Genomic DNA, 25544 nt, shown 5'->3' with positions numbered 1-25544 from the left:
TCCCGGTATCTGCAGTGTAGAGCATAGGCAGTGAGTCATAAATGCTCTTCTGTCTTAACTGGCTTCAGGAGGGCGGGTAATGCAAACTTGGCGTTCCTTCGCTCTGGCTTCTCTCCAGGGGCTTTCAAGCAAGGCAGAGTGGCAGTAGTTGTAGTGGATTTTGTGATGGGAAAGCTTTTATTGATTGCATCGGTAACACCAGTGCCTTTTTGGATCTGGTGGACCATGAACTGGTGTTAGTGAAGAGTGAGATTTGGTTGTTATGCGTCTGCTTTTAGAATGTGACCCAGTGGGCTCTGACTGTTCTTGAGTTTTGAATTACAGCTCTGGCATTTGACATGGGTGTGCCGGTTTAGCTGGATAGGAAATTACTAAGGTCCCTTTTATAAACAAACTGATGAATTTTGGGTTTGTTCTGATACGAAAGCACATTAAAGCATACAAGTTTAGAACTCTTATAAAACATCTCACATTCCTCTAACTTCTGCCTTTTATTTCTCCTTTCTTTCCAAATGTATGAAGAAAAAAATATTGAAATGGCTCCCCTCCCCTCCCTGCCACGGTGGTATACCATTTTCTCCAAGTGCTAGATAAGTGCTGTTTGGATATTTGCAGAGCTACAAACCCTACCCCTATTATGGTGAAACAGCAGTTCGAAGAGAGCTAGCTCAACATTCTCGCACTACTAAAATACAATGAAATAGATACAGGCCTGTAGGGAAAATACTGCAATATTTCTGTCCTGTTTGTTAGATGCAGAATATAATTTTGGTTTTATATTTTACATTTTAATAACCTCCTATGTTTAATAACTGTGCCAACAGAAAGAAATGTAATTGCATGCAATTTTTGTTTCGCTTGGAGTAGTTGTTAACATCTTGGGGTGTGTTTTGTTTGTTGTTTTTTGTTTGTTTTTTTAAGGGGAACTCCTGAGTTAATTATTCAATTGCAGTGAACCCTATGAAGATGATGAGTACTGGCCCAATGACTACCTTCCTGTGCTCTCTGTTCTTTACTTTCTAGCATGCTGCTTTGAGCTCTCTGATTTCATGAAACCCATTCTGACTGGAAGTGACAGTTGCACTTTTCAGTTCCCAAGCACTTGGAAAAAGGGGAGAGTAGTCTCTCTGATGGTCAGTGACAGACATTTTAAATACCACTTCCTGTCAGCTTGTTCAAGCAGGTCTATATGATGGATAAATCTACTGTTGAGGGTTATGGGGATGATGCGGTACAACATACACAACAGTTAAATCAAAAAGAGAGTTGAACTGATGAATAGGTGTGGATAATTCTGTTTAGAACCCATCTTCTTCACAGTAAAGTACAACAGATTTGGTTTAAAATTTGTGAATATTGTTTATCAGGTTGTATTTTGTTCAGGACAACATAAGGAATTTGAGCTTTTTTTTTCAGTCCTTGTCTTGTGTTATTTCCAGCTTCAAAATTGTAGAGGGAGATATCCTGTAACTGATCCTATATTGGAGCTTCCTTTTGTAGCAGACTTTTACATGACAGTAGTTCAGGTGGCATTCTCCTTTTGATTTCTAGATGAAAATTGTATCCCAAGTTGTGTAGCAAAAAGTATTTTAGCTGATGGGATGGGAATGGAACATTCAATGTAGGCAGGTTGGTTTTCACCCCTTCCTTTATTTTATGTAGTAGGGTCATGATCAGAGGTTTTAAAGGAAAGATTAGTAACTTCAATTTATGCCTATCTGGAACAGATAATGTATTTCCTGTTGGAAGGCGCTTCAAGGAAAGGGTACCTCAAGGCTTTGGCTCTGTTCCATTTGATTGAATGTACCATCATTGGAACATTTCATCATAACTTAGGTAATGAGTTATTTCTGACTCAGGCAAAGAAAAAAAATCAATCTATGAAGAAACCAAGCTTTGAAATGACGGTGACAGCCAGATCAGAATAAAAAGAATGTTGGAAATCTGGATATGAAATTCTCTAACTTCTCCATTTTTGTATGCTTTTATTTGTCTAGGGGTTGAAGTAATGAAGAGAATGTTGCTTGAAAAGCTATCTCCAATTAATGGAAGCTACTGTCAAACTGGCAATAGAATAAATGATTTAATTAAATATTCTTGAAAGAATTCTTCTTGCTGTATAACCAACAGTAGTTGACTTAATGAAGTGCAATATGTGATAGGTTTCTTGTTCTTCTGTGCTAAAATTTTTGACCTGTTAGCTTTCAGTTTATTTCACTCAGGATAGCGAAATCATAGCTGGTTGCCATGCATATATATAAAGGTGGTGGTAGGGGAAGAGAAGGGAACAAATATGTAAGTGACAAGCCTTCTGCTCTGATGCATCGACCATAAAAAAGTGAAATCCTTGTGGTCTTTTTGATGTAGAAGTGGCAGAATAGGGCCTTGTTCCTTGTCCTTTATCCTGTTCTGAGTGAGGCCTTACAGAAAGGTCCCAACATCAGTGCCACTGTTGAGTCCTTTGTGTGCTAGACAGTTATGTTCTACGTACACTGTTGACTTGGTCTTGCCAGTAGTCACCAGCCATTCACAAATCAGTGCTTTTTCTCTTTGAAAAGGGACCTACTGAAGTGCCAGCTCTAGTTTGGTGGAGCCCTCAGAGCAATAGGAGCAACAGGAGGTAGAGGAGGAGAGAGGAGGATATGAAGATACATATTTGTGCTGGACAAACTTAGGTGGTTTCATAAGGAGTTTGAGAAAACATGCAGACATTTTAAGAAAATGAAACAATATTAGACTTGTACATTGTCTACTAACTATTTGTTTTTGCTTTATATTTTAAAGTCAAGGGAAATAGCTGAATATTTGCTAGATATACACAGAAAAACGTAAACTTGGAACATTTTACTTGATGTTTCTCTCACTTGTGCTTTGTTACGCAACTTCCCCATTTAGAGGATAGGTTGGGTTAATAATTGTATTTGGGTGAATCAAATTTCAAAGACAATATAAAGGTAGTTTATAATGCATCCTTCTCTTACTAGCTTCTGTGCTGAATCATCCTGCAATTGTGAATATTGCAGTCTTAATCTTATGTTACAGTTGCTGGGTAATCCTTGTATTATTTGGATTTTTGTCTCCTGTCAAGCTGAAGGCATTATTACTTCATCTTAGAAGGACAAAAAAAAAAAAAAAAGCATATTCTGAGGAGCAGAACCCTATTACTTCCAGGAGCTTTTATTTCTACTTGCTGTTGCTTTACGGTTTAGTCACTCCCCCCCGCAACGTGGAAAGGAGCCAGCTGCGTTGGAAGTACCATCTCAAGAACATGATCTGTCATGTCAGCACTTCATCATTCAGTTTTGCTATGCTGAGACTGTAAAGGAGACCTCAACATAATGTTGATCCTATGGGTATTGCTGGCTTTGATCATAAATTAACTTTCCTGAAGTGTTTACCATCCTTGACGGTGCTGGATTAAAATTTCTCTATATGTTGGAAAGCTCTCTGACCCAAGATGTTTATGACCGCTGAAAACTTCCCTCAGATTCCTTTTCATACAGCAGTTTGTTACTATATACATGTTCTTGTATAGTTGCTGCAGCTCTGTAACTTCTTGCTGTGCCATTTCTTTGTACTTTAGCTTCTCTCTAAATCTAATGGATGTGATTAAAGAAGCTGACACCATTATCAGCTAAAGTGAATATTGCTGTGGTCCCTGTGACATCCTTAGCCATTGATTTTTTTGACATGTGGATTAATACAGTGTATGGCAAATATTGTGGTATTGGCACTCGGCTACCACAGGTTCCCAAGGGTAACCATCGTAGGCTGAAATAGCTTGTTTAAGCAAATAACCACAACATATAATTACTTTGTTAATTAATATAAAAGTCCTTTAGTTTTCTATAGCTTCCTTTTCGGATTCATTACGAGAATAAAATATGGTTAGAAATAATCATTATAAATAATGAAACAGGATTTTTATTTAAACCTCTATGTGAAAACACGGTCTGGGAAAGCAGGCTTGTCCTCTTTTTAAAAATGGTTTGGGGAGCTAGCTTCTGTTCTCTAGAGGCTGGGGGCAGAACTCTGCTTAGCGCCTTGTGCCAAGAACAGCATTTCAAACAGGGCAGCGTTTTGTTGTGGAGTGTGAGAAAAAACATTTTTTTACAGATTATGTTGACAAACACAATCTGTTAATGGCTTGTTAGTGTAAAGAACAACACTTAAAAAGCACGCAAAAATAGTTCTAGAAATACCTTTTTAGGCCATGCCAAAGCCTAATATCCAGCTATGATTTCCCAGACGCTGACAAAATCTTTTTCATTTAAGTGTTGCATTGTGGAGACAGCTTTGATGTAGACTCTGTTTTTACATCCCTGTGCTGCAGCAGGCGGACTATATTTAGGAATGGTCAGTTAGCACTGTCATCTCTGATCTATGGTATGTAGTATGTCAGGGAAATACCCATCTGAAATGTGATACAATTATGCAAAAAACGGTGACAGATTTAATGGATCTACCTACAGTTTATATTCCACAAGTCTTCTCCCTACTCCTCCAAAGTAAAACACGGGACTGCTTATGAAAATATGCAGATGCCAATTTGGGGGTAGAAGGTTCCCACAATGGCCTTGCCAGTCAAGAACGAATAATCTTTGAGATGTTTGGAGTCATCAATCAGTTTTATTTTTGGAACATACTAGTTGCACAGATTCTTAACCTTTAATTGGTTGTACCTTAAGAGCCTTTTTTTTTTGATTGAGACCTGTAGTATGTATTAATATAACCATTGCAGTATAAGTAATAACTCCTGTAGCACAACGTATATATATATCTGTTGGTTCAGCTGTCGTACGTGTATCCTTTCAATGGAGACTACGTAGGTAGTGGAGAGGAAATGAAACAACCATAGACCGGGATGTACTCCAGAAAGCAAGGGATGAATGTGGAGTGCAATGCTCTTGTGCTATCAGCTGTGAAAATTTACGGGAGGATTGAGGCAGAGGTACCAGAGGAAAAGCAAGCAGAGGAACTGGAGGGAGAATAAAAAAAATTTGCTGGGTTTTGTTGGTAATGGGACGTTTTTTGAAGATGAGGAACTGTTAAATTATAGATATGTGTGATGTACAGCCTCTTTGTGTACTTGAGAAAATAGGTAGTGGGATTTTATTCAGGCAGTGGAAGCACAAATACCGGTGACATAACTGGTCATTTTGAAACCAGATGTGTATCAGCACTGGATAAACACACGGGAGGGCATTCTTTTAATGACATATTTTCAGCAGTTGCTGTAGGGTCCAAAAAAATGGAATTTTTTTTTTTTTTTAATTTCTGTCTCTATTAACACAAAGTTAAAATGCTTCACATTGTTGCTAGGAATTTGTGGACTTGAGTGCAAAGCCGCTGCCTTATATGGTCCCATTACCACTTTCTGATTGTAAAAGCTTCTGATGGATTGCTGCAAACTTGAGAAAACTGTTACAGCCATATTCTATTCAATTTTGTTTAGGACACAATGCTGCAAGCTGCTTGGCGCTATGGTGAGTGCTTGGCACTTTTACAGTCATGCCTTTGGGTACCGTTGCACAAACTATCCTGTGTATACAGCGCAGCAAGCATTTCATTCAGACGATTTGAGACAGTAGGTGCCTGCGAATTCAATCATTTTCGTTGGTGCTTTTTTCAGTACTTAAAAATTTTATACCTCTGAAATACTTCTCAATGTATCTTTTCATTGCAATCCCATCACAAAAGAAACAACCATCCTCCTCTTGAGTAGGCTGACTCGAATCTCAGGAATTACTGAGGAAGGTTAAAATACTGCAAAGTCATACTGACTTCGTTGCATCTGCAGATACAGCTTGGTTTGCAGTTGCTCACCATTCTTAATGCAGAGGTCTAATTTATGGTTATTTGCTGCTTACTAAATTTAGATTGGACAGTTTTGCTTGCCTGTTTGCTTTGGATTTGAAACTCAATTTTTGTAAATTACTCATTGAGTTACATTTTTTAAATAGGCTCCTCTGAATTACACTTTGGAAGCAAACTTCCTTTCATTTACATGGCATGTTTGTGGGCCAAGTCCAGAAGAAAAGTTGTAGAAAAGTTGTGTTGCTAATCCAACTCCTTAGCATTGACAAAGTGTAACTAATAAGAGTAAAAAGTTCTAAGTCCCCGTTAGAATTACTGGCCTGCTCAGACAGGTGAATACTTCATATGAAGCCTCATTCTAATTTCTGCCGTGCAGAAAACACAGGTGCAGCATTGCCATCAGAGGCAGGGATAACCTAAACAAGCGAGGATGTGACCATCCCTGCTAACATCTGATACTGGTACTTAATCCTCCAGTCCCTCTGGGATTTGGAGACTCTGTGGGTGAACTGTAAGAGACTTGGAGCAGCTCCCTGTTGGGTTGTTGGTCCTACTCATACCTAGATGGAAACAGTCTGTGTTTTGGTTAGATTTCATTGAGTTAAAAGTACATAAGAATCATTTCGCTATTCTGATTTGTATTTCAAGTATGATAATATGATTTAGTAATGAAAAGATTGGTAGAAAATTGTTCTATGGGCCATATATAGCAAAAGGACATATGGAAATCTACACACAGAGGTGAAACAATACCAATGCTTGCACTGTATCTGGGACCAATGGTGTCAGCCAGGGCATGAGGGTGGAAGAGTCTGTCAGGGCAGTGTGGTTGTTGAAGGAAAACGCTTTCACTGAAATGCTCGTTTTCTTGGGTGGTCTTCTAGATTGTTACTGTACAGATGAGGAGGCGGTAAGTTAAGAATCAGTCAAACAACTGAAGAGCAGTAAATAAACAAATATTTCAACTTTAATGAAATATTCCAAGATTTTTAGAGTATTTTTAGTGCCTTTTTTTCTTTTCTGTAAGGGGTGTGTGTATAAAAACTTTATTATGAGAAATTAGTCATAATCCTAGTTCCAACAGTGACAATTTCTACAATATATAATTGTAACTAACTTTCCAGTGCTATTCCCAGGTTTTTTTGATAAAGAGATGATAGTACTTCCATTGCAACAGTCTAAAAAAAGCAGCTTTTTGAATAGTTGCAGTAGCACAAGGCAGGAACAATTCCAACTTTTTTGTTTTCTTTTTCAAGCTTGTTCCTGCACTGTTGATCTTTTCATGAGCCAAAATGTCAACAGATTTAGGCCTGCACTGTAGTTTAGTTACTCTTGGTCAATCTTGTGTTATCGCACATGCATGAAAGATTACATTTTCTGAGTTAGTAAAAACCCCCATGTAGTTCACTGGTATATTATGTGGCTTTTTAGACCTCCCCATGCATATGATATAACATTAACTGTCTTCTAGAAGAGGAAACACAGAAGAGGTTGAACAGTCAAGGCTTTCTGTTATTTCACTGATGTTCATAAGCATCAGAGGGCAAGATTTTATTTTAGATGACATGAGGTTTTCAGTTATTTGAGTTCAGACAGAACTCAAATCTAAATTCATCCTTAATTGATGACTTTTAACTGAATGTATTGGAGAAAGAAATCTTACATTTCCTTTATGCATAAGCAAGGTGACTATTCATGAAAGCCCTCACTTGGTGCTTGTGACTGATGATTCATCCTGTCCAGCCAACCAGCATGGAAATGGTCAAGACTGCAGAAGAGCCCTCTTTCGGCTGTATTTCTTAACTTCATCTGTTTCCTGCACTACAGTAGCAATTCTATCGACCACTAGATTTTTGCATTCATCTCTTACTATGCGCTGTCACTGTAGCTGAGTCACTGCCTTTGGCCAGCGCAGGCCAGATGCTGGATTTGCCTTTTGGCTGTTCTTTTCAGTTGCGGCATTTGCTATTTGCTTTGACATTAATGCATATCAGACAGCAAGATGCTTGAGTGTTGCTTTCACAGTTGAACCTCACATTTGGCTGCTCGTATTTTGTTAGGAGCTGACCAACTCGGGCCACTTGTGCTTGCTCAGGAAAAGAAGGAAACTTTTTCCCCTACAATATCCATTGACCTTCTCTCTCATCATACTTTAAAATAAATCTCAATTTTTCACCTTCCAAGTTCTGTGACATGTGTCAAAGCTTGCTGCAGGTTTTGTATTTAGTCTACGTCACTGTTACTCTGACAAGCTCTCCAAAAGGCATCTCTCTAATGATATCTACTTCTACAAACATAAAATGTGAAATTGTGGCATTCACAGACAGAAGAGCAATATATCATTTTATGTGTTACCTATTCTAAAGGAGTTTTAAATTCACCTTAAATAATCAGAGGGCTTTTAGAACTGTTTTTTTTTCTTATCAATGTAGTTAGAATGAAAAATATGTAAGTACCTTGTAAATATAGCATGATTTGAAAAGTTCAAAAAATTAAATTAAAATGAAGAAATTTGATTTCCTGTATAATCCATCAAGTTTTTGAAATAATAATATTTCCTTAAAAAAAAGGAAGGATTTTATTTCTTTTTTGGGTTAATAGACTGCTAAATCGAAGTTTCAAAAATTTGGAACTGAATATGAGATAGTGTATTTGTGTGGTGCTTTTTAATTAAGAATTTGTACTAAATTTTGATAAATATACCAGGTTACTCGTATTTGTTGATAACATGAGGTAATAGTTATTTGCTGACAACACTAGCAAATTAGATGCAACCCTAAAACATGATTTAATTTGTCAAAACCTGAATTTGTTTCTTACTAGTGAAACCTAAGAATTATTCTGGGTCTCTTTAAAGTCATATTGAAATTAGGCAGTTTGGAATTTTCTCTTGAGATCAGTTTGGGACTTTTGCATTTGGGCACAAAAGAAAATGTATTAGTTCTTAGTAAATATTCTTCTAAAGCACAATGACAAACAGTGTTGTGCATAATTGGCAGCCCGTTGCCATTTAGAGCTTGAATGGAACTGTTATTTCAGATCATTAATGAGGACTTTGTGAGAATTGATTGCACTTGCAAACTCTGCATCTGCTGTGACTGACTTGACTCCATGCTAAAGTTAAACTTCTTAAAATGCTTTTGAGAAGTACAGCTGAAAAACACTGTGTAAGTGCTGATGTTGTTGCTGGCATAACTTTAAGCCCCTTGTTACAAATTGCTTTGCAAAGAAAATTACAAATAGTTTGTGAAAAAATGATGGTGTACTACAGGTTTAGTAGTGTTGAAATAAGACGTCTTTTGCTTGTTGTTATGCCATTCATTTTTTCTTCAGATCAACCTGGAGAAAAACTTCCTCATATCTCAGCCCTAGAGAGAGAAAAAAGGCCTGTGTATTGCAAAGTGGCAGGGCGCAGACGTTCGGGTCTTTTAATTCTAATTGTAGGTCCTCTTCGTTTATTTTTTTTCGTGTAACTGGAACCTGCAGCCATGACCTCTCCCATGAAGAGCAGTTTTTTGCAAATAAAGAATATGCTTTAAATTGCTTCTAGAGAATTTGTTGCTGTGAGCTGACCTTCTAGGCTGTGCTGTGTAACATAAAGAAGTGGGGCATGTATAGAGCTTGGGTTAGAAAAGGAAAGATCAATTCAAAGGATCATGATTGTGTGCAACTCATGAGAGGAGCATGAACAAAGAAAGAGGAAAAGGTACCTGGCATGGTCATGAAATATAAAGGGGTAACTGGGTCTGTAGGGAGCTAGTGTGTACTTCATGGTCAAAGGATGAGGGAAAGGAAGAATGAAAAATACTGGAGTGGGGGCAGAGAGGTTAAGCTTTGACAGGGATGCGTCTGCAGGACACAGAGGAATTGTGGGAATCTGGGGTGATGCAAGATCACGAATGGTGGGGAAAAATGAATTTGTAGTAAAAAGTTAAGGTGTCAGTAATATATAGTGGCATGTTAGGGGTTTGTGTTTCTGCTGCTCTGTTATCCCTACAAGTCTGTGCTGGTTATCACAGGTTATTAGTGTGGCACTTGGGGGATGGTTATGTTATTAAGCATCAAATAGCTCGCAAGCACCTAGCAAGGTTGGCAGGTGTGAGTGTTGGTCACTAGCACAGAATAGCCCTCCTCTCTGGCCTGTGTAAAATTAACTCATTTTTCAGTTGATTGACTAAGCTCAATACACCCTATTTCCAGATTACATAGCTCCATCCAAGTCCCTCAGTCTTATTCTTCGCTGCCGTTGTACGTGTTGTGGTTTATTGTGTGTCAAGTAGAGGAAAACTAATTTCACATCTCACAAGTGGTACTAATGCAGCACGTCATGCAATAATGATCATCACCCATTGAAGTGTTAAAAGGCTAGTTGTTTTTAAAGAGAGATGAAACAGGGCTCTCAGCTGGGCATTACTAACTTTGGTGCTTTCTGTAAGACACCGAAAGGTACTAAATCCAAGTGTCCTGTACCTGATTATGGGGCAGTGTAAGTAAAATTTCTGTATATTATGTTTAAAGAGAATAGCAATGTTTGATGTTAGGAGGGAAGGGTGGTTGTTGCCCAGCACACAAAGAAATAGTGGAGAGTACTGCTCGCCAGCTGGCACGTTTACTGTATTGCTGTGTTATGGATATACAAGTGTTAATTGTGACCAAAGACTTCTGTACTTCTTGTTTGCTTGTTCTTACAGTTTGATCCTTCCTTCATCTCTCAGGCTTTTTGTTGTAATTTGTGAAGACTACACAGCCTTGCAAGGAGCGTATCTTTGGGAACCAGTGTCCTGCATAGCTTACACCAGTTTTGCATAAATCTGATGGAAGAGTATAGTGTGGGTTATTAGGAGTATATAAGTGTTTGGCTATTGTGAAATTCATCTGTGATTGGAATAATTGCTCAAGCATACCTCTAACCAGTATACCATTGAAGCACATCATGTCTGCTACTGGGTGCAATGTGATTAAGCAGCGGGCTGAGGTCTAGAAGTGTATAAGCAAGTGCATTGCTGTGGGAAGTTACCTTACCATTGTGCTCAAGCAACCTTTTAGCCATCCTCTTAATTAAGTAAATACAGACCTTTCTGCCCAACTGACTGTAAAATGTTTGTCAATTCTTTAATTATGCCAATTGTTCTCTAAAATTTTATCAAACTTATTAAAGCTGTGAAAACTGACATTAGATGCCTGATGTCTTGTATGAATACTAAATACAGTGTATTTGTGCATTAGCAAAATTTTGCATTTGAAGAGAGCTCTTCCATGTAGTAGGCAAAGGTTTAACAAGGGCCCTTGGCTAAGGTTTGAGGTTAGACATATTTAAAGGAGAAATAGCATGCACATTCTTAATAATGCAGGGAAATTAATTTTTGCAAGAACTTATTTGGATTTGTGGTCACTTCATACCACTGGATGCTTTTACTTTGGTGTTGGATGATTTGCTGAATTATATGGTTTATTTCAAACAGGAACTAAGCTGGAAAATTCCCTTGGTCCTTTTTATGTTAGATGATCACAGTAGTCTCTTCTGGTTTTATAATCTGTTTATGTATAAAAATCAATACATATTAGGAGTAGTTTTCTGTCTATAATATGTTTTGGAAATCAATGATTGATGGAGAACTTACAGCTTTTCAATGATGAGAATATTCTAGGACTATTCAGATAGTTTTTCTGTGCAAGGTGCCTGAGGGCATTTCTGTTCTTGTATTAGATCATGCTTCGTGCACAGGCGGAGGCAATTTAGTGGAGTGTAATTTCAGCTGAAATTATTGGTAGTGTTGGAAGTAGAGAGTTCCTTCTGTGGCAAATGAATGTTACTTCTGAGTGTTTTTACACTGTGTTTTTTGTCAGTGCAGCTGAATGTTGATTCATTAGTATTTCAAAAGTAGGAAGAACTAAGCATATCTAGCTATGGATGTGGGCAGGACTTAGTGTTTAGTGTGATAATAGGAAATAGTATGTATTTCCCTCATGGAAGAGAGTCAACAGATAACCAGCTGTGCATTAAGAGAAAAGGGATTTTTTTTTTTGTTGTGGATTTTTTTGTCACTGATTCGCTCTGTCAGGAAACTACTTTTGAGCAACTTGCCCATTCTTATGCTCAGTGTAATTCCAGTCAAGGTATCTTAGACTTTGTAGGAACTTCAAAATTGATTATTCCATCTTGTGGTCTTTTCAGCCATGCCTGTGATTCCTAATGTTTTTCTAAAGTGCTTGGGACATTTTTGGTACTTCCTTGACATGAACAATAACAGTCTATTTTTCTTTTCTATCTTTCTAATGAAACCATCACTTAGTGAGGTGCAAAGAAATTCAGGTAGTAATGAGATAAAAAAAAATGACTTTATGATGTGCTCTTGCTCTTCCGTGGAAACTTATGTTTTAAATGTATGTGTCCGTAAGAGAGATTTCTTTAAAGCAGTAAGAAAAACAAATATTAGCAGTGATCAGAATATATATTTCTCTAGACTTGAAGAACATTTAACATTGTTCCATACAAAAGATCAGGCTTAATAAATGCCTAGTGAGATATGAGGATAAAATTGGAGACCCTCAGCTAGAGATATTAATGGGGTGCACCAGAGATCAGGATTAAGAAAAAAAGAATTTTATTCCTTTTAGTTTATCCATCTTCTTCTGGGTTGATTTGGGGTTGTTTGTTGGTTGGTTGGTTTCAGCTGTGGGAAGGGAGAGGGAGAGGCTGCATTATGATCTAGCCTGAACTCTTACCATGTAATAGGCCATTAGACTGCCCTGAATGAATTCCTACTTCCAAATCAGCAGTGATGGCTGAGCTTTGGAATATATTAAAAAAAAAAAAATTTTTAAAATCCCAGTCTTAATCTGAAAATGTCTTTTTATACCCTTACAAGCACCCATTGTAATCATCAGTGTATTTTATCAGTGTTTAATTATCACCATTATAAATCTGTGCCTTATTTCTAACCTGCATATATTTATCTCTTCTTTTTGTCCTGTTTGATTTTTTTATACCTTTGAGAAGGATTCTAATAATAAATTCCTTCCCCTCCACGTAGTGGGCTATAGATTGTCATCCAGTGACCCTTCAATCTTCTCTTTGACAAACTAAATAGATTGACCTCTATAAATCTTTTATTAGTAGTGATGTTTTTCAATCTTGTCGTCATGCTCATGGTTCTCTCTTGAACCCATTTGTGAATGTCTTTGAAATGTTGGCAGCAGAACTGGACACAGTGATTTAGTAGCAGTCACAGAGGTAATACAGCCTCCTTATTCCTTCTCGGTATTTCCCAGATTATATATAAGCCATTAACTATATTATCCTGTGCAGCTGTGATCCACCATGACACTTACTGTTTGTCAAGCTAATTGGTTCCAAGAATAAAATTGCATCCTGTTTTTGTTCCTGGATGTGACCTTCCATTTAGCACCCCAAAAAATAGGTTCAGTTGAAGCTCTGCGTAATCTGCCAGTTTTGTCTCTCCCCTCTGTTCTCCGTGACCTGAGCAAACTCCATCAACTGCAGTCTTGTATTTGCTCCTGTAAATACATTGCATTTATATTGAGACAGCACTGATTTTTTTTTTTTTGTGGCATCCTCCCTACAAGCATTTGATGATAACGCTGTTCAAAATTCAAAATCAATAAAATAGGCAGTTCTTCATTTGCTCTGAATCAAACTTTTACTTGGTAGGTTTGAAACACATAGCAAAAATGTAATGTTTGTGTGGTAGTGGAAATAAAACATGCAGAGAAACAAGAGATAGGTTAATAAAAGAAGGGCAGTAAAACGCAGCCAGACATGGATTTCAAGGGCCACAAGCACCTTTTAGGCTCCTGCACTCTGGAGTATTAGTACCATTTTTCTGAAAACATTTTGTAGCCCTTTTATAAGGGAAATTAGGTTCCTTGCTTTGGATCACTGTCCAGTTGAGACTCTAATTAAAAAGCAATTTAAGAATCTATTTTTCCTTTGTCCAAGTTGCCCAGTGGTAAAGAAAAAATTCGTTACTAAAATAAAGAAAAAAGGGAAAAAAGAAGTTGCCTTTTTTTTTTTTTTTAAAGAGCTTGTTGAAAATTGTGAGGGTTTTTCCCATGAAAAAAGTCAGGATACACGAAACGTTTTTTATTCTTTAAAGCATTTCCTGAGTTTTGATTAAAATTGTCAATATCTTTATGGCTTTTTTTCAAAAATTGAAAAATGTGATTCTTTGAAAAAATTTTGATGAAAACAAAAATCCCCCAGCAATGATTTCAGTTTAAAAAAGGGGTGGAGGGGTGGAATAGTATGTGTTGGGGTTTTTTTGGTTTGTTTTTTTAAAAAAGGCGTTCTAGACTTATGTTAGTCTAGAAAGGATGATAATGTCCCCCAGTTACTTTTTCCTGTTTAATGTTTAACTGGTACATATTGCATATTTGTGTTTATGTATTTGCAAATATGTATACAAGCTTAAGTCTCTGCTCACAGCAGTCTGTTACAAATGCATACAACACAGGTTGATATTGCTGCCTTTGTAGTATGCAAAAAATTTCCATGCCATGCAAATCAAAAGTATTCTATTACTGTGATAGCCTGAGGAACATGGAACAACAAAGACATCCTAATGAAAATCCTAGGGTCACTTCAGCTATTGAGGCAATCCTCAGAGACTGCAAATGAGTTGAGGGCTTATTTTGAAATTATCATTTAAACTGGAGGTTTGGGCATACTGGAACTCCACTAATTACCACATATGCTTCAGGGCTTCTGGAAGGGTGGAAAACTCTGCTTAGTCGTGTAGGCAAGCAGAAAATAGGAAAGGCAGATGTTGTACTGACCTCTTCTCGTCTGAATCTGATTATCTGTTTTTTGACCTCATCCACCTATTTGAAGTCGTCTGTCATAATTGTGTATTTTACAGATATATGCCCATGCAAGTAATTTTTTTTTAATATTAATTTTACTTTTTATATTATTGAGACATACTTGGACTAGCTACTCAGAAAAAAAAAAAATGATACCTCGGTGTTAAAGAAATTGTACCAGGTGTAAAGTGTTGGGGGGCACTACCTACTGTTAAGGATGACATGAAAATAAGAGTGTCTCAGTGATGTTTGCTGATACTGCAGTCTCCTGTGGAATATGCTGTTTAAGATGTAGAGACTACATACAGAAGTAGACCTTAAAAGCAAAAACCCCACAAGATTCCCACCCCCGCAAAAAAAACCCCAAACAAACAAACCACCATCTAACCACCAAAGCAGAGCCTAAGGACTTTAAAATCCACTGCATTTAATAAACTTAGTCACTGTTTTGGGAAACACCATGTTAATTCATTTTAATTTCTTTGATAATTCTTCCAACAAATGCTTGTTATGGGAGGTTGTTAAATATAGGGCTGTAAAACATGACATCTATGAAATATGTTTCTTTTTTTTCCATTACTCTTGCTGCATTATTGACTATCAGTCAAGGAGAAGTGGTAGCCTAATTAAGAATAGTGATACAGGTTTAGACTTTGCTTATTGAAATAAACATTGTGTCTTAGCCAATTAATTCTCTAATCTTGAAAGAATTTACAGGAAATTGCATGTGTAAAATGGGTAAGTACTGCTTTGTCTATCATCATATGAAACAAGACATAAAATAGCAAGGCTTTGGGTTTTTTATCAATTGAGTTTAGTGGTTGCATTGCCACAATGTAAATCTAGTTATATATTTAGCTAAATTAGCAAAGTAATTGATAAGGTGAAGGAGATGAGTGCCCACATCTAACCACACAGTAAGCCTTGTAAGTGAACACAAGATCTCAGAGTTTTGCTGAAGCCCAGCAGTGGAGTGGCTGTAGGAGGGAGGCTGAGTGTGTGCCCTGATCACCCTGCAGCAGAGAGGATGGCTGGTCGACAGTATGATCTTGGGCAGGTCATCATCACTGCTGCACTTTGTCAGCACAATTTGCAATTTCAATGATCATAGAATCATTTGGGTTGGAAAAGACCTTTAAGATCATCGCGTCCAACTGTAAACCTAACACTGCCAAGTCCACCACTAAACCATGTCCCTAAGCACCACATCTACACATCTTTTAAACACCTCCAGGGATGGTGACTCCACCACTTCCCTTGGCAGACTGTTCCAATGCTTGACAACCATTTTGGTGAAGAAATTTTTCCTAATATCCAATCTAAACCTCCCCTGGTGCAGCTTGAGGCTGTGTCCTCTTGTCCTATCGCTTGTTACTTGGGAAAAGAGACTGACACCCACCTCGCTACAACTTCCTTTCAGGTAGTTGTAGAGAGTGATAAGGTCTCACCTGAGCCTCCTTTTCTCCAGACTAAACAACCCCAGTTCCCTCAGCTGCTCCTTATAGGACTTGTGCTCCAGGCCTCTCACCAACTTGGTTGCCCTTCTTTGGATGTGCTCCAGCACCTCAATGTCTTTCCTGTAGTGAGGGGCCCAAAACCGAACGCAGTATTGGAGGTGCAGCCTCACCAGTGCCGAGTACAGGGGAACAATCCCTTCCCTGCTCCTGCTGGCCACACTATTTCTGATACAGGCCAGGATGCCGTTGGCCTTCTTGGCCACCTGGGCACACTGCTGGCTCATATTCAGCCATCTGTTGACCAGCACCCCTAGGTCCTTTTCCACCGGGCAGCTTTCCAGCCACTCTTCCCCAAGCCTGTAGCGTTGCATGGGGTTGAAGGCCTTTAGACAAGATCTTAAAGGTCTTTTCCAACCTAAATGATTCTATGATCATAGAAATTGCAAATTGTGCTGACCAAGTACAGCAATTTGGTCTGTATCAGAGCTCCTCTCTAGGGGTAATGCTGGACTTGACTCATTTCCTACCTACAGCCAGGTTCTAGATCCTCCTGTGTGATTTACGGCAGTATTTAGGCACTGTATGTATTGCTGTATATAGTATCAGATTGAGAATTTGTATATGCCAATGTTGTTATGAATGCCTGCAATTACACATGTACATTTGTTATCCAAACCTTGAACATGCAGCTTTTGAAATACTTGAAAGGAGCAATGGTAACAGAGTCATATGAATTCTAATATCTATTTAAAAAACATTTAGTGCTGATAAGATTTCCCAGTTTTCCTGTAGCACCTCATTTATTCCTACTCATAAATATTGGACCTGAAAGTCATCAGTGGTCCCCTTAGATCAACAGTGTTGTTTTGGTATCTATCTAGGATATCTGGTCAGAGGTCTAGGACATGTGATTTTTGATGACTACTCTAAATATTAGCCTTGAAAGTTACTACTGGAGCAATTGTGCTATTAAAACTGTGCTAGAAAAATGTGGGAAATTGGTTTTCCTGATGGGAATTACTGATCTTGACTTAAAAGAGAAAAGGTTGCTCAATTTTTTTCCCTATTGCCAACATGCCAAATGTAATCAATAATTTTCCTGAATCTAGAGTTGGCCCTTTATTATTTCTGACAGGACCTGCAAATAAAACAAATCTTAAAATAAATTGATTAAAGCTTTTTCCTAAAAAGTTGATGTTTTGCTAAAACGATGTGGCGGATTCTCAAACAGTGGCTGTAAAGGGATTGGTTCGCTCATTCATTTAAAAAAAAAAAAAAAAAAAGGCTTATTTCCTGTAAGTGGTCTATTAAATCACCACAGCATTGCTACCACACTGACATGTTTTATTTTCATTATATTCTTGTGTTTGCAACATTCATGTACTGTAACAGAAGCATTATGATTTTCCTGCATGGAGGGTCAGCAGTAAAGGGGGCAACAGGCAGTTACATATTTCTCATAATGTGAGAACAAAGGTTGGCCTTCACTGAGTGCTCAAACGTTGAATGACCGTGTTATACAGCCGCAGAGCACCACAGAAAACCTCTTCCCTCCCAAATGAAAAACAGCCCCATATAGATAGATCAGTGCTTGAAATATGCCAGTGACAGTCACATATTTTTGGTTCATTTATTTCTAGATACTCGGTTCTGCACCCTAAATTGTATTCTCAAATTACTCCAATATTGCACAAGATATTAATCTATAAAGTATTCTGGGCATTCTTGCAGAAAAGACTCAATGAGAGTGAGAAACAACGTAACATTTATCACAGAAGTCTCTTATTTGAATCCAGACTTCATTTGGAGTTACCCGTTGAGAACTTCCATTTATCTGTTATGTGACCTGAAGGTTTATTTGTAACTCTGGATTTACCCAAGTCTTGTATTTGTATGTTTTCGTCACTTCTACTAATAGCTTTTTCACAAACGATGCTGCAGTTGGTGCAGTTGCCCGGGCTCAGTGGAACATCATCAGATTTTGGGAGAGGACAGAGATTCTCTAACCAGTGTCAATGGACTTGTCGTACAGTGGTGGCTTGTAAAGCGAGATAGCTGCAATGTCGATACCTCTGATATTGCTAATATTTATTTCCACAGGCTGCTTCTCTCCTCTGTGTCACCCATTTATTTTATGCAGTTTACACAACTTGTGTTTCCCAAGTCTTTGCCCACTTTGCTCCCTGGTGTATTGTCTCATTTCATTCCTTCTGTATGTATCTCACTCGGACCTTTTAAACCTGTTAACTTCCCCCCCCCCCCAATAAAAATAGCCTTTCTCCATTCCATTCCTCCCCCCTTCTTTTTTTTTTTTATTTTTTTTCTTTAGCTAGTAACATAAAAATACTCAATTTTAAAATTAAATTTCAGATAATGACAATCAGTGCAACTCCAGATATAATGTAGTTTGTTCAGTGAAGAAAATGAAGAGTAATGGATTTTTATATGGAGAGTCAGTGTCTTCTTCACTATTTTTATACTACTGAATAGTCCAGTCTACAGAATTCCTCAGAAATACTTTTAAGAGATGTTGAATCAAGCATATTATTGTAACCTGGGATAGGTGATGAGAAATCAGTAAGTAGCTCTTAGTGCTTCCTTGTCTTTCAAACTATTTAGTGTAACATTGATAAAAAAATTAATCACGCTACATCTTGTTACTGGATTGGTCATTCATTTTGCTGCATCTGAAATAATTTTGTTTCAGATGATAGGAGGCAGGACTTCTGGGTTAACATAGTATCTCTAGTGTAAAAAACAGTGGTTTCTGATATGAAAAATAAAGCATGTAATTTTCCTTTATTTATATATTTAGACAAAGAGACTGAAAGGGACAGTAACCCTTTGTGGGTGGAAAGGAAATGAAGAATGACTTTGTTTTTAAGACCTGTTTAATCCTCGATTTAAGACACTGGGGGAAAAAAAACCAAAACAACACTAATGAACTGAGAATAAATGAGGAAAAAATAATTCTGTAGTAAAATATGTTCAAATTTGAAAATGAAGTAGAGAAAGAATGGGGAATGGGGAATCCCTAGGTTTCCACTTCTCCCCCCCCCCACCCCAAGGCTTGGAAAAGCTGTAACAATTGAGATCAAGCACAAAAACATTATTGGGAAAACCCCACCTTGTATTCAAAGGCTAGCTTAAAAAATAAACATAGTAGGGGTGAACTGCAAGAATGTGGTGGAATAGTTCTCATTTATAAAAGAAGTATTCAATACCAGATATTTAAGAAAGAATAAACAATTTCTTAACTACTCAGTGAAGAATCTTTAGTATATTTCTTAAATAATTTCTTATTGTAGTTTCTGTACACTAATTTCGTATTCCTTTATGAATAAGATTAGATACAGATGTTTTGCCTCATCTGGAGGATGTTAGAATCATGGCACGTGGTATTTTTCCTTATGCATCAGAGTTAAAAGACCTTGCCGCGTGTTCTGCTTACAAGACTTGCTCTGTCCTTGACTTTGGGCAGAGCATTTTACCTTTCTATATACATCACCTTATATAAAAAATATGTAAATAACTTAGAAGAGAATGTACTGAAGAACCATTAAATAATTTTTATGATTACTAAATTACAAATGGTGTTTTAAATACAAAATAGTTGAGATGCCAATGAAAAAAGTTGAAGACAAAGCTCGCAGCTAGGTAACTGGTACTTGTGATGAGCGAAATCTCTCTGCAGTGTCTAGTTTTCACGTTCCAGGAAGTCTGTCTCTTCTTACACACTGGAAGCAATGAATATATTTCCTGCTTTGGGAACTCATGGCAAAGCAGCTTTCAGGCAAGCCAATGCATGGCCATATTTGATGGGCTGAATCAACTTATGTTCCTAAACTGACAGGTGGTTTTGAGCAGTTCATGAGGGATTTAGTTGGTGCAGTGCAAAATGCAGCCTACAGGTCAATGATATTTGGATAAACAGAAATTAATAACAAATGGCCAATACTGTTACCCTTGGTTATGCCAGATAATGCCATTCTTTCTGAGTTGACCGACTGAAATAAATTAAAATACTTTCAGGTTGAAGACATATTTGCTGTGAAGTAAAGGATGATAAAATTGGCCTCATACGAGTCAGATGTTTTAGTCTTTGTCAGGAAACAGTATCAGAACAAGTGCACAATTACTAGGGTGACACCCCCCACCCACCTCAAACCCAACATCATAATTTTTGAATGTGTTTCTAGATTTTTCTATTATTTTCTAGAAATAGTCTACCATGGTATATGGCTTGCTTCTGTTCCTGCTGAAGTCAATAGCAAAATTGCCAGTGACTGATGGAAAAAGCCCCTGAAAAATCTCTCAAAAGCATTGGTTTCACTTTGGTAAATTGAATTTATTGGCCAAAAAATTAGATTTATAATTGTTTGCTTCAATCTTAGTTACAGAGACTGGCGTCTCTTTACATCAATTTCACTAAATTTGTTCCTTCTGACATGCTCTAAAAAAGATGTATTACCCAAATTTTAAGCCAAAATTGGAAGATAAGCTCTTAGCAATATAAAGAGAATCCAAATTCAATGTACAAGAACAATGACCAAAAGCTCAATGCTACCTCTTGCTAGTTTACATTAATATTTTTGTTTTGCTTACAGTGCTTGTTTTCTCAAATATCCCACTTGCGTTTTTTTGACTTTTAACCCTGAACTGTTCTTTTATCAGAAATTTCTATGTATAAGTAATAGCAATTTTGTATTGAAGTTATTGTTGCTGTTTAATAGGGCAAGAAGGAATGTTTGCTTCTTGTAGTGTGAAGGGGGGTGGATTAGTTTTATATATCTTTTGGGGAGACTGCTATCAATAAATCAGTGTGGTTTGAGCAAGCTGTTGGTTAGGTTCAGCTCTTAATGCTTGGGGGACGCCACAGAACCACTGTGGAGTTTGGCTCAGGTGTAAGCCACTTTTTTTTTTTTTTTTTTAAATACCTTTCAAAAGAAAAAGCCCATACTTCACAGAATCTTAAACCTGGCAACTATTTACAGAACTGTTTTTCTTATGTACTGCTTGCTAGCATTTTGTTTGCTTCTTGCAACAGCACCTCCGCTTCCTGAGAGCCTTAAAAACACACTTGAAGTGCTAGATCACTGTCCTCCGGTGCCAATACTAAACATAAATTTTTCCACATGAGTCAACTGAGTGAAGTTCAGATGTTTTAAAAAGAGTTTGGTTTTCATTTGCCCGAAGGCTGCTCTGCTAAAAAATTTTCAGTGACCTCATAGCTGAAAGTGACTGAAAATTTGTCCTTTTAGCTATTAAATAACTCAACTGTTCTGCACAGCTTTGTGAACTTGGATTATAATTTTTGTGTTCCAATTTTTGTAACTTAATTTTTGATTTATATGAAAATTGCATAGACCTTGAGATGTTACTGTTGGCATACCTCTTCAACTAAAATTTGCCTGATGCATTTGTAGGATATGAAAATGCTGTTAGCCTGATGCATTTGTAGGATATGAAAATGCTGTTAAACTAGATCAGCAGTCCCTGTTATGCTAGGATAGAAGAAAAAGCCTCTCTTTGGGTGCAACTTCATTATGTTTTCTCTCTGAAGTCTTGAAACAAATGTGCTGTGCAGCTTGTTTCTTTCTTCCTGCAACCTCTGTCTTGTTGTAGCTGGCTGTAGCAGCTCCAGCACAATCCATCTTCTTAGGCTTTTTCTAGCAGGAATTTGTCATCCTGAAAAGAATAGAGAATTTGCTGAGATGTTCAGGCTGCGTGGGCAGCTTTTGCTGGTGGAACAGCCATGTCCTCCCAGTCATGCCACCGGGATGCTATGTGGGCTCTGTGGATATTACGTGGGATCTGTCATTCTATGGGAGACTCCTTGATGGAGATGGAAGCTCATCCATAAGATATGGAGGAGATTTGTACTTGCAGAAGTGCTGATAACTAATAAAGTGAAGTCATTCCACTTTCCATAGTACAGCAAGCAGAAAAGATGTCTGTCACGTATGAGTCATCACAGATGTCAGCTCCAGCAGAAGGGTGTTTGTTAGGGTGCAGTATTCAAAAGCTGGTGGCCACAACACACAGCATAATTAATTATTTAGCTGCCTTTGTGTGAGTATCTGGATTCAGGATGATATTCTTGCATGGATATCTGTTGTGATTGGAGAAGCTAGAGCTCTGTCTTCAATATGTCATAATTTCTTGAGCCTGCAGTCATGTCTGAGTGTTAGTTAATGTATTTTTGTCCTGATCTCTTTTAACATTGTGCAGGACAACACCTTTCTCCATGCCCATCTAAAGCTAGCTGTGCTGTACTGACCCTTGGTGTGCTGTCATCACAGTGTATGTGGAAGGGCACTACTTCTAAATTAGAGAGAGGGCGGTGGAGAAGATAGATGCTAGCGGCAAGCAGATAACATCATTCAGAGAACCATTTTATCCAAGGTTAATGGAAGATCAGACACAGTATCTATCAGCTGAAGCAAGATCAAAGTAATCTGTTAAACATTGAGAACTATAACTCTGTTCCTGAACTGTCATGATGTACTGGTGATGTACCTGCAACATTTTGATAGTGTTTGACAGGTAGTATTTGACTATTCATTAACACAAATACCTTCTGTGCTGCTCTAAGTATCTATTTTTCTGTTCTTGGATGGAAATTAAAAGTTTGGGTGGAGAAAAGTAAGTGAGAGAAAGCATCTAATACTCGCAAATACACAAAGGTATTACAAAGGTAATACACATAGCAGCGGTTGAGTAAACAGTAAAGAGGATGGCCCCTGTAGCTGTGGTGGGTTAGCCCTGGCCAGCAGCCAAACGCCCACCCAGCCGCTTACTCCCCCCTGCCTCAGGGGCATGAGGGAAGAAAATAAGATGAGAAAGCTCATGGGTTGAGATAAAGATAGGGAGACTGCTTGTCAATTACTGTTGCGGGCAAAACTCAGCTTAGGGAAAATTAATTTATTGCCAATTAAAATAGATTTGGGTAGAGAGAAATGAAAGACATTAAAACAACACCTTTCCTCCCATTTTTTTCCCAGGTTCAGCTTCACTCCTTCATTCCTGACACCTCTAGTCTCCGCCTGCCCTGAGTGGCACAGGGCAGGGGGTGATGTTTGTGTTCAGTACGTAGCAATTTTTCCTTGCCACTCCTGCCTCCTCACACTTTTCCCCTGCTCTGATGTTTGTTCCCCACGGGCTGCAGTCCTTCAGGGAAAAATCTGCTCAGCGTGGGTGCTCCACGGGCTGCAGTTCCTTCAGGACTCCTCCTCCTCCACGGGCTGCAGGGGAGTCTCTGCTGTGGTGCCTGGGGCCCCTCCCCTTCCCCCTTCTCTGACCTTGGCATTCACAGGGTTGTTTGTCGCTTGTTTTGTTCCTCCTCCTCTGCCTCTATGGTGTTTTCTGCCCTTGCTTAAATATCTTTTCACTGACGGGCTCAGCTGTGCTCTGCGGTGGGGCCCTTGCGGAGCTGGCTGGAACCAGCTGTGTCCACCTTGGCGCAGCCCCAGCCTCTCCTCACAGAGGCCGCCCCTGCAGCCCTGGGCTGCCAGACCCGGGCACTGCATGCAACATGGCAGTCCAGAGTATCTGAGTTAGGCCCTGGGTAGCTCCTGCCTTCATCGATACATTTTTTTTGTACCTGGGATTCAAGAAACATGCTGAAGTTTTTGTCCGGATGAAAAGATTAATACCCCCTGGCCACAGTCTTGTGGCTGAAAGCATTTTCTGGTCAAAACATTTTGTATTACCTTTCAGTCATTTTTGAGAGCAAGATATGAGCGCATGGTGAGCTCTGCACCATCTGAAAGGTGCTGATGCGTGAAACTGGGTTGTCTACCCCTTCAGTGAGGCCACCATCTTTGAAAGAGGGACCTGCTTTTAAAAACCAACTTGCAGAGTCCTTTCTAACTGCAGGATTTTTAAGAAGTACTGGTTATAATGGGGTGTTCAGTGGTATCTGTGTTGTAGAGGCAGTCCTAAGGAGTTACTTGATAATGTTATGATATTATGCAAGACAGGATAATGACCCCTTGTCTTTGCCTGAGAATTGTAAATTCCTTAAGCCTTTCCGTAGGGGTTTTTGAAATAATGTAATACCACCTTCATCTTCTGTGAGAATGCAGACCAATGTATTTGTGTTTGTACTGGGTAGTTGTTAGGAAGGGAAGTAAAAAAATGGGAGATGTGTTGGATTAAATAGTGACTGTCAACAGATTAATTTGCTGCAGAGCTACTTTGGAGCGACGGTGTTCATTCACTCTTTCTCTCACATTTTTCTTTATTAAGGTGCAGTTCAGCTGAGATTGAATTCCTCTTTGGCTGTCCATAAACTGTGAAACAGAAGGATGCAGAAGACTATCCCTTGCCTTTCTGTACATGAGTGACAAGAGCACAAGATCATTACTACAAGTTTGCTGCAAAGATGAGTTCAGAGGAGAAGAGCATATCTCCAGCTCACAAAACATCCACTCCATCACATAGAAGTGCCTCCTCTTCATCATCGTCTCAGAGAGACAGGAGGCAGGTAAGGAAAAGATCTAGACATTTGTAACATCTGGTGAAATGATTCATTTATTCCTGGCTGTTACTTCTTGCTAGCTCTGAATTTACTTGCTTATAGCACTGGATGATATCACTATAGCTGAGAACTGTTGATTTTTTAAAAATTTTTTTTTTTTCCACTTTCTAAAGTGGTTTGAAAAAAATTCAGAAGCAACATGGGCACTATGTGTAGTGCTGGAGTGGGAAGGATATAATCACGTGGACAAGTAGGAAACATGCTCTGAAGTCTTTTAGGAGGTGGTTTCTTTGGCAGCATGAACCTACAGTTGCTTCAAATTGTTTCATGCCCTCTGGGAATACCTCTTTTTGTAAATCTAACTACAGAGATGTATTATCTTTTTACAAGGTGATATTTCAATTCAATTTAAATATCATATTATTCATCCCTTTTGGAAGCACCTAACATTTTAAATATTATTTGGTTTACTACAGATTTACACTGATTGTCCCATGTCATATAGTACTAGTTCAGTTATGTTAGACTACCATTTTCAAGAGACCCTTGTCTATGTGGATGTAATACATCTTGTCCCCAGGACCCCTTTCAGATGAGGGCTGTATTATTTTCCCTCGAAACATTTTAGGCGTTCCTGTGTTTTTTTGAGGGCTGGGTGTACAGTCTGGCCTCAGCATCAGTGGGAGCACTTCAGAAAGTATCAGAGCTACCCACTAGATTCCAGATAGTTTTTACATGTATATTTACAAATGCAAAGGTTGATACTGAAAATTTGATTAGAAGAGAAACATACTTTAAAACCTTGATCCATGGAAACCTTGAACACTAAATCAGCTTCTACGTTAGTTTAACACCATAATGTTTAAAAAAGAAAAGTACAAAATGTAAGAATATAACAACTTTATAATTTAAAATATTGTGAAAATATTTTCATTAATGCAATACTGGCTTCTTTTCAGCTTGAC

At 38.2% G+C, this 25544-nt stretch overlaps 1 protein-coding gene across 7 annotated transcripts in view; it reads left to right on the top strand.

Annotated features, from left to right (window-relative positions):
- The window catches only part of OSBPL6 (oxysterol binding protein like 6), a 116067-nt gene that overhangs the window by 30320 nt on the left and 60203 nt on the right, over positions 1-25544 (top strand). For 5 of the 7 annotated variants that reach the window (XM_052793502.1, XM_052793504.1, XM_052793500.1 and 2 more), the window contains exons 2-3: positions 1998-2066; positions 24348-24585. In XM_052793502.1, coding sequence (XP_052649462.1) covers positions 24484-24585 — 102 coding nt within the window. In that variant the 5' untranslated portion in view covers positions 1998-2066; positions 24348-24483. The remainder of the gene's footprint in view (positions 1-1997; positions 2067-24347; positions 24586-25544) is intronic. The other 2 variants (XM_052793498.1, XM_052793499.1) reach the window with 1 other exon arrangement.

The sequence above is a fragment of the Harpia harpyja genome, chromosome 7 (genome assembly GCF_026419915.1).
Source record: "Harpia harpyja isolate bHarHar1 chromosome 7, bHarHar1 primary haplotype, whole genome shotgun sequence".
Taxonomy (NCBI): Eukaryota; Metazoa; Chordata; class Aves; order Accipitriformes; family Accipitridae; genus Harpia; species Harpia harpyja.
This window is presented reverse-complemented; position numbering and strand designations above follow the sequence as displayed.